This window comes from Anabrus simplex, chromosome 7 (assembly GCF_040414725.1).
Source record: "Anabrus simplex isolate iqAnaSimp1 chromosome 7, ASM4041472v1, whole genome shotgun sequence".
In the NCBI taxonomy this organism is placed as follows: domain Eukaryota; kingdom Metazoa; phylum Arthropoda; class Insecta; order Orthoptera; family Tettigoniidae; genus Anabrus; species Anabrus simplex.
Genome location: NC_090271.1, coordinates 236,405,563 through 236,421,344, shown reverse-complemented (window position 1 = coordinate 236,421,344; position 15,782 = coordinate 236,405,563). Strand labels below are relative to the sequence as shown.

Below are 15,782 nucleotides of genomic sequence, written 5' to 3'. Positions count from 1 at the left end.
AACTCAATGCCATTCCACTCCTCTTCCTTCCAGGTCCTACTTTACTTGACTGATCCACCATTTCCTTGGTCTGTCTCTAGGTTGTTTGCCTTCCAGGCATTTTCCTATTGTTCTCATTTGATACATCTTTTTTTACATGGCCATACCATTTGAGTCTTGATGTTCTTACATTTTTGAGCGACTGTTTTATTTGTGTATTATGATGGATCTCTACATTCCTGATCTCTTCATTCCGGATCTTATTTCTTCTTGTTTTCTGCAGCATTGACCATAGGAAATTCATATCTGCAGCTAGAAGTCTGTTACTGTCTTTATTATTGATCGTACAGGTTTCAAGGGCATATGTTGTTATTGGGATGAAATATACCTGATAAAGGGTTCTCTTTGTACTTAAAGGTACTTGGTTATCCCATAGAAGAGACCTAACTTGGTAATAAAATTGTGCTCATTTTTGGACTCTGTTAGTGATTTCATCAGAGGACTTTTCGTCATTAGTTAAAATGCTACCAAGATATTAAAAATGGTTAACGTTTTCTAGTTTCTCTCTGTCCAGTTGGATATTAACCTGTAGGGCTTGCCTGCTGTGTGTTTTTGTGTGGCTGATTTTTAGGCCAAACTGCTGGTTTCAGTGTTTAATTTCTGTTGTCAACAGAAAAGATGACAAAGTGCTGCCCTGTTGCACTCCTTTATTTGTAGCGAACCAGTCAGAACAACCATCTCCTATCTGGATACAGCTCTGGCAGTGGTTGTATTATGTCTCGTTAAATAAACCTGATGTGGTAGCTTTTAGTCTACTGCTCTTTTCTTATTAACAAGTAAACAGTCCAACTTGAAATCGTTTCAACATCCTGCACATATGAGGTGCATCAGAGGCGCAACACGAGACTTAGCATGCACCAACGTAACTGCCACATTCCCCGCTGCACCTTCACTCTGAAGAAAAATGCAGGCAGTGCAGGCCTTAGAACTTGCATCCATAAACAAATGTAATGAAGCATTTAATCCAATTCTGATGCATCAGAGTATAAAAACCTGCTTCAAATCGGAATTCTGGTCACTAAAGGTACTAGTCACCTGTTTACCCAGTTCAAGGAGTCATGTGGTCTTTTGAATTGAACAAATATGGTATGTCATAAGATCACTTTTAAAAAAATATATATATATTGTAGACAGGATAAAGAAGGAGAATGATATCAGATAATTTTTGATGACAAATTTGTTGGTAGATACATGAATTAAATATTTCAGTGTGATGTGGTTTTGTCTTGACATCCTAATTTTCATCTCTCATGAATGTTGAGCTGCTTACTCCTCCTTGCTACATTTCTAACTCTTAAAACTGCTGTTGTGTACTGTAGTGTTTTACTTGGCAAGTATCCATATTGTAGTGACATTCGCTTCCACTTGCAAATAAAGTACATTGCATCATCTGAAAGAACATCTTCTATGTATATTTGGAGAGTAATGCAAGTGTGTGACTCTATTGAAATCATAGTAATAGTACAGAATTTACAATAGAAGAAAGGAAAAATGTGAGAAATATTGTCAAAAACAAGATAATGCATCTCTTAGATGTTTATCCCATGGTCGATGAAATAAAAGAGCAATGGCTGTGCTATATGTCTGTAATTCCTGCGTGTGCAAATCCAGTACCCACCATAGCAGGAGTATTCATGGAGAGGTACTTAGCAGTGCATAATATTCAAGTTGTACTCTTTGGTTTTAATGCATTTTATTGGTAAATTTTTTAAATACCAGAGCAAGTCAAATATAAACCTTGTTTAATTTTTAAAATCTTATCATTTCTTTACATATGTAGTCTCAATTAAGTACAATGTACGTTTTCCAGCATTTCCAAAGTGCATGGATTCCTCTAGAAATATTTCTTTGGTTGACTGTGCAGCCTTTTGTTCAGCCTTAATACTTCATCTTCATCCAAATGGAATGTTTTTCCTCCCACTGCCTCCTTGAGTGACCCAAAAATGGTAAACTCTTACTAATTTGGACTAATGGGGGGCGAGACCTAGTCTGAATTATAGAAATATTGGAATAAAAACTAGATGAACATAATATTAAGTGAAAAAAATCTGTATATTTAATTTAAAAGCTTCTAATGTTATCACAATAGTGAACAGCAGGATTAACAAATTAAAGTTACATTAAACGGGCTTGATAATACACTAGTGTACATATACAGTATTTATTGGAAATGATGCTTGATACAGTTTTTTACTTCACGATGAAAAACAGTCTGAATTATTGTGAATTTTGAATTAGTGAGGGTTCACTGTATATGGTAATTATTAGGGGCAACATCTGGTGAATATGCTGGATATAAAATACAGGTCTTGTATGAAGCTGAGCATTGTCATGTTGCTGCTGTGACAAACTGAACTCTCACTTGTTGTTTCACACTATCACTGTTATAAAACCAAATAACAGACCGCTATTCTTCCTTTTTTGAAAATACTTTCATTCTTGGAAGATTCAGACCACCTTCATTTATCCTCTGAGAGCCAACACCACCGCTGTCTTGAACCCTACACAGAGAAACTGCCACTACCAATGCTAAGTGTCATCTCTTCCTGGTGAACCATATTCCTATCAAAGATGAAGATCTGACCTGGGGAAGTAGTAGGCAATACGCACCACAGAAGCACGTTTCCCTCGCCGCATGTAGGAGGAACCATGGCCTGCAGAGTGGAACATAGCGGCCTCCACCGTCAGCTGATTCCAATTGGACATGCGGCGCTCCATGGTGGCTTACCTTCATACCAAAAAGACAAACAATCGTGAAAGTTTGCATCGTTGTTACTCCATCAAATGATTTCTACATTCTAGGGTACAGTGTTCCTCTCAAGACGCTAAGAAGAATATTGGTTGAAAATTTTTCAACATCATCTCATAGACCATGAATAGGTATGGAGGTACATTTAAAACAACCAACAATAATGATCCGAATAAGGGTATTACATCAAGATAAGAACAAATGATAAGATCTACAGAAATATATGCGTGATTCAAGTCAGTCTGTTCGCAGGTTGAAAACGATAAATATGAAACTTATTTTTCAACATCTTTGCATTCTATTCTAAGTTACGCAGAGGCGTGCATTGAGCCCCAACTACCCCAGCGCTGCTGGGGTAAATAACTTTATATTAACATTTTCTTATTATTCCTTAGAACGCCTTTTATAATGTTTAAAAAAACTGTGAAGCCAAGTAAAGCTGTCTCGACAATCCGCTCGCACTACCACAGTTAAGCTTCTCCAGCGATGTGAATTTTCTTGCTGGCACAAAATAGAGCTACCCCAGCGAAATTGAAGTCGCTTGGTTGACCGCATGCACTTGAAGCTTCCTTGTGCTGGAGAGGGGTGGGGCTGTGGGCCCTCCCCCAACAGCAATTTACGGCGACAGGCCACGTAGCTTAGAGAAGGCATGTTAGTTTTAATACTTGACACTCGAAGTGTTCAGTGGCACATGCTAGAGGCTAAAAGAAAAATATCAACATATTAACAGCATAGCCACTTGCATATCGCCTTGCTAATAAAAATAGAGCCAGGTTATGAAATCAATTGTAATATACCAGTATAAGAATATATTATATTTTTGGATTTCGGAATGTATACATTTTTTTCAAGCAATTCATTGATGGCACGTGTAGTGTTTTCGGATAGCCACAGAAAAATATTTAGGTTGCCCAGTATGAACAAGAGTTAAGCGCGAAGTAAAAGAATTTTGTATTTGGTTGTCTGTGATGGTGGTATATAGTGAATTTTTTGTAGTGTTCCTCTTGGATTATAGGTGAAGGTTTCACGAGTTCTGTAGCATTCTTCATTAATATAACGTGTGCTATACGTCGTGATGAATATTTTCCCTCGTTTGTCGTTGATGCGCGTACGTTCAGTAAGCGAATGAAACAAAAAACTTCAGCGGCAGTAAAATACCAGTCAAATTTTGCTGATTCAGTTTAGGTTAGGCTTTTTAAGTTAAAAACAAATACTCCTAGTGTATTTTTGTGGAAACCATGACTGTACTATCACGAAGCGTCACCGGGTGAAACAGTAAGTACATTGTTTAAAATCTGCTATAGATTAAGTTGTCACTATCATGAATATCAATTTGGAAATATGTGTGAGTGTGGCTGAAAATATTCTTGAAAAACCTTTCTGACCTTTCCACGAAAAATGCAGCCTTATGCCTTTGCTGGCAGGACTTAGTGTTTACACTGCACTATGTCTTCTGGTATGGGCTAGAGCAATTTTGTTACTTTCATTGATCTGTCGCTGTCTCATCCTTGGCTTTGACAATATGAAAGTGACTGAGGTATGAGCGATGCTAGTAATGCCATTCCTTCTGCAGCCAGTCCCTGCTATGAATGGTGTGAAAATGTTGCTCATAGGGCTGGTTGGTGTATGCATTTCAGTGGGATTGGCAGACTGATATGTAATAGCAACTTCTGGCTTGGTGGGGAAAGCAACGGGAAACTGCCTCACTTCTCATTTCCCTAGTATGCTTCTTCAGTGATGCCTAGGTCATCTATGACAGCTGATGGCGGAGCTGTTGAGGATCCAACCAGACTTAGGGCTGAAGACTAAACATACATACATACATACATACATACATACATACATACATACATACATACATACATACATACATACATAAAATGATAATGTTGACTTTACAGAGTGTAATGGGGGCTACGATAAAAAATAAAGAAAAACAATTTTGCAGCTGGGGTAACGGATGTGATTGTGATTTGCGAATACAGTCGTTGAATGGAACGACTGAAGGGCAAAGGGTGAAGGTAAGTCAGGCAAATTATCGCCTGTGCCATTCATAAAATCAGGTCGGAAATGTCAATAATTAAAGCAAATGTTTATGTTCCGTTCCGAACAATTTTAACAACTTTATTGATCCGAAAATGTGTACCAAGGATGTCAAGCAGAATCAAAAAATGAGGTTCATTCCGTAAATGTGACGCTGTTGTTACCAGCACCTTTATATCCACGATACAATAAGGATTTAAAAGTATTATTGTCATTACTAGAGCAGCGACTGTCGAAAAATAAAGCATTATAGCAAGTCATAAAATCGTTGAACCTCTCACGTTGTCAGTAATTGATACAGGTACATAAGGGAACGGTCAATTGGTTAACATTAAAGTTTTCTGAAAGACTCGTACACTCCTCACAACCAAAACTCTGACTATAGTGATGGTGTTTACTCGACCACTTGGTGTCAATATATCTGCCGTCGTTCGGGAGAGTGAAAAATATTCTTGTGACATTCCTTTTCACCCTTCGAACTGCATCAGTAAGAGGCACGCCGGTTTCTAAAGGGAATTTCGCATAAAATTTTTGAAAATCTGTAACAAACTACAATTCCCTTGTAAGACTCACCATGATGGCAAAGATACCACTAAGTCCGGAGCAATGCGGTGAAAACTTTCAGTTTTGAGGGGAGCTTTCGCAAACACTCTGTTATGAACTACTACCAACAGAAATATGCAGTAAAATGGCATTGGAAAGCAAAGGACAACCTTCACAGTTCATCATTCATATTTTTAGGTCTTTGCCACCGAAGAGCTTCTTTGCATATCAGAATATTGATGATAAATGCCTGCTAAATTTACACATTCCTTTTATTCAGCGAATGAACAAAATTAGACCGCATGGCAAGCTGTATTTCGAAATGAAACGTCGTTACAGATATACAGTACAGCACCTGCAAAGTATACAAACAGTGAAAATCTACAGCCTGTTTCCAGTCATTCGACCGGGTCAGGAATGGAATGAAGGAAGCCCCATCTAGCGGTGAGAATAGAAATTGTGCCGGCTACCGAAGCCTGTCCACTCCTCAGGGGAAATAATTAATGCCTGACAGATGAAATTAAATGATAATGGAGAGAGTTGTTGGAATGAAAGATGAGTACCCGGAGAAAAACCTGTCCCGCCTCCACTTTGTCCAACACAAATCTCCACCTAGTGACTGGGATTTGAACCACGGAACCAAGTAATGAGAGGCAGCTGCGATCCTGACTCAGTCCGGTGGTATTTGAAGATTCTCAAATACGTCAGCCTCGTGTCGGTAGATTTACTGGCACGTAAAAGAATCCCTGCGGGACTAAATTCCGGCACCTCGGCGTCGAATAACATTGTCATCTCTTCACTCCATTTTTTTGTCCTCTTGAAGAGTTTACATGAAATTACCATCAGAACACGAAGCTTGTTTTAGTTGGTTCTCTTCGCCACAGGGGTGTATCTTTCTTTCTTAATCCGATTACCCTCCAGAGTTGGTATTTTTTTCCCTCAGACTCAGCGAGGGACCCCATCTCTACCGCCTCAAGGGCAGTGTCCTGGAGCGTGGGACTTTCAGTCAGGGGATACAACTACGGAGGGCGACCAGTACCTCGCCCGGACAGCCTCACCTGCTATGCTCAACAGGGGCGTTGCGGTGGGATGGGAAGATAGGAAGGGATATATAAGGAAGAGTGAAGGAAGCGGCCGTGGCCTTAAGTTAGGCACCATTCCGGCATTTGACTGAAGGAGAGGTGGAAAACCACTTCGAGGATGGCTGAGGTGGGAATAGAACCCCCCTCTATTCAGTTGACCTCCCGAGGCCGAGTGGACCCAGTTCCAACCCTCGTGCCACTTTTCAAATGTCGTGGCATAGCCGGAAATCGAACATGGGCCTCCAAGGGTGGCAGCTAATAACACTAACCACTACACCACAGAGGCGGACACAAGGGTATGTTTACTATACAATAAACGACAAGTAGAACTCATATGTAAACGGAATCTGTATTTTCGACAAAAAGAACAGATAGGACATGCTAACGCAACGCTTAAATATATAAACGTTATGTACAAAGTTTAATAAAATTTCCCGTAGGCCTATCTATTTTCCTGTACAAATCTCTCAGTCTCGCTAAAACTGTAAGCAGATCAATAATCTATTATTCACGAGAACTGACCATAAGCCAATTACCATAAATTAATATACACTTATTATACACTTATTATTATTATTCTTTATCTGTTTACCCTCCAGGTTCGGTTTTTCCCTCAGATTCAGCGAAGGATCCCTCAAGGGCAGTGTCCTGGAGCTTCAGACTATGGTTCGGGGGATACAACTGGGGAGGATGACCAGTACCTCGCCCAGGCGGCCTCACCTGCTATGCTGAACAGGGGCCTTGTGGAGGGATGGGAAGATTGCAAGGAAGAGGGAAGGAAGCGGCCATGGCCTTAAGTTAGGTACCATCTCGGCATTTTGCCTGGAGAAGAAGTGGGAAACCGCGGAAAACCACTTCCAGGATGGCTGAGGTGGGAATCGAATCCACATCTACTCAGTTGACCTCCCGAGGCCGAGTGGACCCCGTTCCAGCCCTCGTACCACTTTTCAAATTTCGTGGCAGAGCCGGGAATCGAACCCGGGCCTCTGGGGGTGGCAGCTAATCACACTAACCATTACACCACAGAGGCAGACCCAAGTACTTTAACGCAATAAATTACATTGCAATAATAATAATAATAATAATAATAATAATAATAATAATAATAATAATAATAATAATAATAATAATAATAATAATAAGACAAATCTTCACGGCAACAAAATAATACGGATACTATTGTTCCACACGGATTGTAAATCCACAGGCTGTTTCCAATGATTCGACCGGGTCAGGAATGGATGATTGAAGCCCCCATCTAGCGGGGAGGATAGAAATTGTGCCGGCTGCCGAAACCTGTCGTACTCCTCTGGGGGCAATGATTAAGAATTAAAGATGAAATGGAATGATATTGGAGAGTGTTATTGGAATGAAATATGACAGGGAAAACTGAAGTACCCGGAGAAAAACCTGTCCCGCCTCCGCTTTGTCCAGCATAATTCTCACATGGAGAGTGACCGGGATTTGAACCACAAAACCCAGCGGTGAGAGGCCGGCGCGCAGCCGCCTGAGCCACAGAGGCTTCGTTCCAAACGGATTACCACTTATATTTCCTACGCGTCCTCGTGTGCTTCCTTCGTAGGTTATTCAGGGGACAATTTTCCCTCTGCCCCTAAGGAGCGTGGGGTGATAACCACGGAACCGCAGCTGAAACTGATATTGCTTTAATTTACTTTTGAACGATTCCTCGCTTTCATCTTTCCTATCGGACCTGTTATCGTCAGCTGTTGTCTTCATCTGACCCCGACAGTATTATACACTTATTTTCAAAATATCGCATGTCAACCCGTGTGGAAGTCTTGCTACTATTGGAACAGTGACCCTGGTGCCAAGAAGCTTCCCCACGTGCAGGATGTAGGCTATCCAGTGGTTTGTTTGGCAGTCGCTGGCTTCTTCGTAAGTGACTATCCAAAAAAATATGCTGTTAAATATTCATGTCCGCCTCTGTGGTGTAGTGGTTAGTGTGATTAGCTGCAACCGCAAAAGGCCCAGATTCGATTCCCGGCTCTGCCACGAAATTTGAAAAGTGGTACGAGGGCTGGAACGGGGTCCACTCAGCCTCGTGAGGTCAACTGAGTAGAGGGGGTTCGATTCCCTCCTCAGCCATCCTCGAAGTGGTTTTCCGTGGTTTCCCACTTCTCCTCCAGGCAAATGCCGGGATGGTACCTAACTTAAGGCCACGGCCGCTTTCTTCCCTTCTCCTTGTCTATCCCTTCCAATCTTCCCGTCCCCCACAAGGCCCCTGTTCAGCATAGCAGGTGAGGCCACCTGGGCGAGGTACTGGTCATCCTCCCCAGTTGTATCCCCGGCCTAAAGTTTCACGCTCCAGGACACTGCCCTTGAGGCGGTAGAGGTGAGATCCCTCGCTGAGTCCGAGGGAAAAACCAACCCTGGAGGGTAAATAGATTAAGGAGTGGAAGAAGATATTTATTCATGAATCTACACATTTACATATCTCGATTGCACTTTCGTATTGTATCATGGGTGTATTTTGGATTTAAAATATGAGTTCCACGGTCATAGTAATATTGCGTTGGAAGCGAAATCAATTACATGAAGTGTGATTATATTCCATATTTCGCGAATGACAAAATAGTACACAGAGTTAATCATTACTTTTTAATAGATTTCTGGGCTGAATGAAACAGCTCTCACGAGGTCACCAGGGAAGAATGTTAACTTGGGACTGGCGGAGAAAATTTTTGTTTTTGAGAAAACGAGATTACTTGTTACTTCCGGGCGCGCGATTCAAATTGACGAACTTGTCGTATTTGCTGTGCCAGAAAGCCAGCCGCTGCCTGCTGCTGTGCGTCAGAAGAGGGAAGGGAAGTGGGAGACAGAGGTAATGCTCGATGCGAATGCACAAATTTATCGTTCGTTTCGCATAGTCGCTTCCCAGTTCCAGTAGGCAGTGTACAGTTTATTGACCGTTATGAACTGTGCATCGAATTAGGAGGGAGGTCTAGAAAGCCAAGAATGTTGACCACATGACACCTCGTAATTTTGCAGGCCTTCGGGCTGAGCAGCGGTCGCTTGGTAGGCTATAGCCCTTCGGGGCTGTTGCGCCATGGAGTCTGGGGTTTGTGGAAGTAAGAAGAGATTTAAGGAACTTGCTAGGAAATTCCATTAGGCAAAAAATTAAGTTAAGGATAACATGATGGCAAACAAATGGCTTATACATTTTAGTGTAAAATGTAAGGGTATGTATAGGTACTTCAAGGCAGGAACAGATTCCAGGAAGAGCATTCCAGGAATCATAAATGAACAAGGGGAATGAGTATGTGAGAATTTTCAGAAGTCGGCAGTATGTCAAAATAATTGGACATAAGAATAATGTCCACGTACAGGAGCTGACTAATACTACCGATGTACTGAAATTTACCCATGTTAATTAAAATATTTACAAAAATATATACAAAGTTCAAAGCTAGAAAAGCAGCTGAAATTGATAAGATTCGTGGGGATGTGCAGGAAGCAATAGTTTGGAATAAGGAACCATATACGAAGTATTGTACGTAGGCCTATTTCCTTAATGTTTGTGTGATGAAGCTATACCAAATGAAGTTGATATAGTAGCCCCAGTGTACAAAGGAAATGGTGATAAACATAAAGCCGGTAATTACAGGTCAGTCAACCTGACATGTATTTCATGTAAGGTCCGGGAAAGCACTCTTTCTCATTATACAGTACACCGAAGAGCTATTACATTATGACCACCTTCCTAATAGGATATATTTAGTCCTCAGCCCGAAGACTGGTTGGATCCTCAACAGACCCGGCATCAGCTGTCATAGATGGCCTAGGCATCACTGAAGAGGCGTACTAGGGAAATGAGAAGTGAGGTAGTTTCCCGTTGCTTTCCTCGCCTTTTGCCAGCAGAACCGCGGCCAATCGGCGATGTGGCGGAAGGTGTCGTGGAGTATCTTGTACTACAAACGCACCACCAGGTGTTTCAGTTGACGAAGAGGGCTCGGCGGTGGCTTCCCCACGTCGAAACACAATGTTCAATGGGTTCATATCTGGGATTTGGGGGGACCACGACATTAAATGAAATTAATGATCATGTTTCTCGAACCAGTTCTTCACAATTTTGGCAGTGCGACATGCTCATTGTCCTGATGGAAGTGGCTGTCACCACTAGGCCACTGTTGACATGAATGGATGAAATTCGTACACGCGTTCAGGCGTCGCCGTGATGCACTAGGAATGTGAATTCATCGGACAAGGCGACCTTTTTCCAATCATCCACAGGCCAGTGGCGATGATTTTGAACCCACCCGTGGGCAGCTTTCGGTGTTGTGCAGTCAGAATTGGGCTACGATTGGATCACGGTCTCCGCAGTCCCACACGCAGCAGTGTTCGATGAACCATGTGCTGGCAAACATTGGCTGGTCATCTCAAAATGTGGGCCCGCGGCCACTCCGATCTATACCCGACAGCCTCTTCTAGCCGCGGTAGACGCACTGTAGGACGTACCGCCACTTTCGAGAGCGCCATGAGATCAGTCCACAAGCCGTGCTTGTATCAAGGCGCCTTGCCATCACAATTTGTCCTCTATCAAACGCGGAGAGATCCCACGCTTTGCCATTCTGACGCCGGAGACATTAACAGCAAACCTGTAGACCGGCCCTACTAGCATGTCACGATTTACTTCCCCTGCTCCAGACGCTACGAATATTCTCGGGTTGGGATGGCTCATCAGTGCATTATATACACGTTTGCGAAATTACTAACAGGTTTGATACAAGGCAGTTCGGATTTAAGATATTCCAGTGAGGCTCTGTTTGAAAGATTTCAGCAATATAGCAGGTATTTTAGATTCAGGAGGTCAAATGGACCGTATCGCTTTTGACAGGGTAGATCATCGGAAATTACTGACGAAAATTAGGGCTCCTGGACTAGACAAAAGAGTGGTTCAAATGATGGCTACATATCTAAGAAGCAGAAATCAGATAGAGTAGATGAAGCGTTATCTGATCTTGTATTAATTAAGAGTGGGGTCCTTCGAGGCGGTAATGTTGTACCTTTATGTTTTCTTGTACCGTATATATGGGTGTAAAAAACTGAAATGACAGAAAAGGCTTTTTGAAAATAATAGTATACTGTTTTTGTTTGTCCAACCCTTGTCCCCTTTCTCTACGTGGTCGGGTATGAGGTGAGATGAATCTGTCGCGGCGGGTTTTTATGACCGGATGCACTTCCCGACGTCAACCTCATCAGAGGAGATAACGAGATAAAATGAATGGCGTGATTATATGATAGTAAGAAGGGAGAAGGCGAAACCCGGTGCTGGCACATAGTCTACTCCTGTCGAATAGCACCAAGTGGTCTGAGGGACCCCCTCTCCACGTCTTAACCTTTACAAGGTTAGATAAATATGGGTTCCACCATAATGTGTGCAGAACCATGGGATTTCACAAGCCAGGACCGGGCTGCGTATGTGTCTTCTGTGACCAACGATGCGTTATATACCATACCATTGAATGTGTCCGTAGAAAAGAAAGCTTGACACAATTGTGTAAATAACTGATCATGTTTTGCACGCATTGATTGCATATTATTACTATTATTGATGTATATCTAAGTGTATTTATCATGACCATTTGGTTGCAATATTATTATTAAATAAACACTTCACTTACTTTAATTCTCTGAGTTCTATTTTCTAGAAATTTAGCTGCCCATTCAACCACTCTTTTGTCTAGTCCAACAGCCATAATCGTCATCACTAATCTTCCATGATCTACCCTGTAAAAAGCCTTGTATAGGTCAATACCGATACAGGCCATAGCGTCCTCAATCTAAAATATCTGCTATATCTTGCTGGAAACCTACAAGCTGAGCCTCACTGGAATAACCTTTCCTAAACCCCAACTGCCTTCTGTCAAAACAGTTAGTAATTTCGCTTTGTCGTAACGACAACCCACAAATTAGGAAGTAATTAAATACAATGTACACGTTATGCTCAGTGCAAGGCCAAGACCGACTCCAATCCTTTAGACAAAAATATCACGTACATATTATATAAACGGTGGTAAAATAACATAATAAATGTAACATCATAGGGAAAATCACTTTTACACGTATGAAAACGCTTCGCCAACAGCAATCACATATGTATTCTACTAGAAAAGAGATCAACAAGCTGATTATTTAGAAATTTTAGTTCGTCAAATAACGCTTTTTCTTAGATTTCACTTCGCTGGATAGATGAAAATACATGATAAAACTGTTAAAATGATACTACTAACATACTTTTGAATGTTTCAAAATCAATTAAGGTACGAAATTCCTCGATTTATTCGCTCTCATGAGAACTGTCAAACACAATTTGTTGCCTTAGTTTTGAAGTGGTGAACAATTTCTTAAATTTAGCACCCAACGAATCAGAAGTACACCGAGCTCGATAGCTGCAGTCGCTTAAGTGTGGCCAGTATCCAGTAATCGGGAGATCGTGGGTTCGAGCCCCACTGTCGGCAGCCCTGAAGATGGTTTTCCGTGGTTTCCCATTTTCACGCCAGGCAAATGCCGGGGCTGTACCTTAATTAAGGCCACGGCCGCTTCCTTCCACTTCCTAGGCCTTTCCCATCCCATCGTCGCCATAAGACATATCTTTGTCGGTGCGACGTAAAGCAAATAGCAAAAAAAAAAAAAAAAAAAAAATCAGAAGTACACCCGAAATAATAATGTTATTGGCTTTACGTCCCACTACCTACATTTTTTACGGTTTTCAGAGACGTCGAAATGACGAAACTTAGTCCTGTAGTAGTTCTTTTACATGCCAGTAAATCTACCGACACGAGGCTGACGTATTTGAGCACCTTCAAATACCACCGGACTGAGGCAGGATCGAATCTGCCAACTTAGGGTCAGAAGGCCATCGCCGTAACCGTCTGACCACTCAGCCCAAGTACACCCGAAATAATTTTTTTAACCCAATGAACGTCCCTGGTAATGCTAACATAATGTTGACATATGGCATAGCAGCACTTCACACAATGATAGTAACTTTAGTCATGAAACGTTCAGACACTAAAGATATACCTAATAGGTTTTTACCCATTAAAAACATTGACTAAGAATTGATATTTAACCAAATGGACGAGCTTCAGTTCGGCGCAGTCTGCTTGATAACAGATAACCACAGGATGAATTGGAAGTGCAAAACCCTACGTTGCAAACCCAGCTAATCCCTCAGGTCACTATATAATCTGTGTAACAGTATACAGATTGATCCAACTGTCACACATAGAACCCCCCTGTGGGTGGGGGCGGTAGAATAACACCCATGGAATCCCCTGCCTGTCGTAAGATGCGACTAAAAGGGGCTCCAGGAGCTCTAAAATTTAGAGCGTGGGTTGGCGACCACGGGGCCCTCAGCTGAGTCCTGGCATTGCTTCCACTTACTTGTGCCAGGCTCCTCACTTTCATCTATCCTATCCGAACTCCCTTGTTCAACATTTTTTTCTTTTCCGACCTCGACGCTATTAGTTTTCATGTCCTTCGCGGCCCTTGTCTTCCTTTGACCGATACATTCATTTTTCGAAGTGTCGGACCCCTTCCATTTTTTCTCTCTGATTAGTGTTATATAAAGGATGGTTGCCTAGTTGTACTTCCTCTTAAAACAATAATCACCACCACCACCACCATCACACTTATAAAGTTTTTTATACTCCAAGATTCAGCCAAACATTTCCACAGGCAAAGCACAGATTATTGTAAAATAAACTTGCATCTAAATCACTCACCACTTTGAAGCTCATAGACACTGACAGAATAACACAATATCAATTACGGTATATTCTATTTAAATTAATATTTTTCGAGGAACACGAATAGTTTGGAAGTAGTAAAATGGTTTCCCTAACCTCAGACTTATTCTCAAAATGATGTATGCACGCTACAGTTTTGTCATGGACTTCGAAATAATCACGATGTATATTCCTAATCCATTTCCATCTTAGGTACATGTTCTAATCCGTAGGAAACTTAAGAATAGTTGTATGAGAGGCATTGCCATAGTTAGACTAAAACCTGGTTCACCTAGTGCACTCATGTTCTTTAATGGGTAAAAACACGATTAAAACAAGCATATTCTCACATTACTGAGTATAATTACAGATCGTATGTGTCCACTGACTCATATAAATACATTCGCACACTTATATTCTACAAAGAAGCTAACATTTATCGTCGACTTTCATAAAAAATTACACAGACTACATACGATAACAACAAACCAAAACAAACCCAGATTTCCAACAATTCCGGCTACTCGATTCGCCATCTTTGAACGATCGAGAGTAGTATTAAGGCAAGACCAATTAAGGCTTAGCCTACAACGAATACAAAGCCTGCCCAATAACCACTCATAGCTGTCCGCCCTATGGATGCTATATTTGCCGCTAGAGGCGCTGCAATTCAACCTCACACGAACACCTCGGTTGGCGGTATTTCTACACGTTGTATGCTTACTGGTGACGTCTACTACGAAAGTTGAATGTTAATACTGGTAGAAATAATGAAACTCAATAATGAATTTATTTTGTCCGAATCCTTGGCTGAATCGTCAGCGTTGAGGCCTTCGATTCAGAAGGTCCCGGATTCGATTGCCGGCCGAATTGGTGATTATAATCGCATCTACTTAATTCTTCTGGCTCGGGGACTGGTGTTTGTGCTTGTTCCAACACTTTTCCTTTCATATTCAGACAACACACTACACTTCCAACCACCAAAGGAACTTGATATAATGATTACTAGACCTCTGATTTTTAGGTGCTAAAATGTTATTTTAGCTGCTTAAAACAGGCTCTCAAATAGGCTCTACAATACTTTTAGGCAGCTGCAGTTTTACTTATCTTAATATGCATTATTGAAAATACCATGTTGTTTTGCTAAATTCATTGTAATTCGTTAAGGGGAAATATAAGAAAACAAATTCACTCACCTCTTTGCTGCTAACGTCACAGAATATAATTTTACCATCAGATGTGAAATGGGTAAACTCTTGTAAATAGAGGATGATTTAGAACCTGAGACTTTCGGCTTAATTCACACACTGACAAAACGGGAAAAGGGTATTGTTAAAATACGTCAATTATATTACACTGGTGTACTGCTGCGTTCCGTTTTGTAAACAAGGCTTTAGAAATAAAGTTCTGGAAGTAGTTTCCATGAATTTCTTTGCCAAGAGTCAACTAGGGAATTATGGATTAAAGCAATAAGCAGACAAGGTATGGTACAGTAAATACGCAGGCCTTGTAACGGCAAAAATTAGGTTACTCATTATTATTGCTCCTGTTCAGATGATAATAATTTCCTTATTC

At 41.3% G+C, this 15,782-nt stretch overlaps 1 protein-coding gene across 1 annotated transcript in view; it reads right to left on the bottom strand.

The window, feature by feature from the left end:
• FipoQ (F-box/LRR-repeat protein FipoQ) overlaps window positions 1-15,782 on the bottom strand; it is a 201,714-nt gene that overhangs the window by 176,339 nt on the left and 9,593 nt on the right. The window contains exon 2 of the mRNA XM_067151622.2: window positions 2,650-2,767. Within this exon, the coding sequence (XP_067007723.1) occupies window positions 2,650-2,757 (108 nt within the window). The 5' untranslated portion in view covers window positions 2,758-2,767. The remainder of the gene's footprint in view (window positions 1-2,649; window positions 2,768-15,782) is intronic.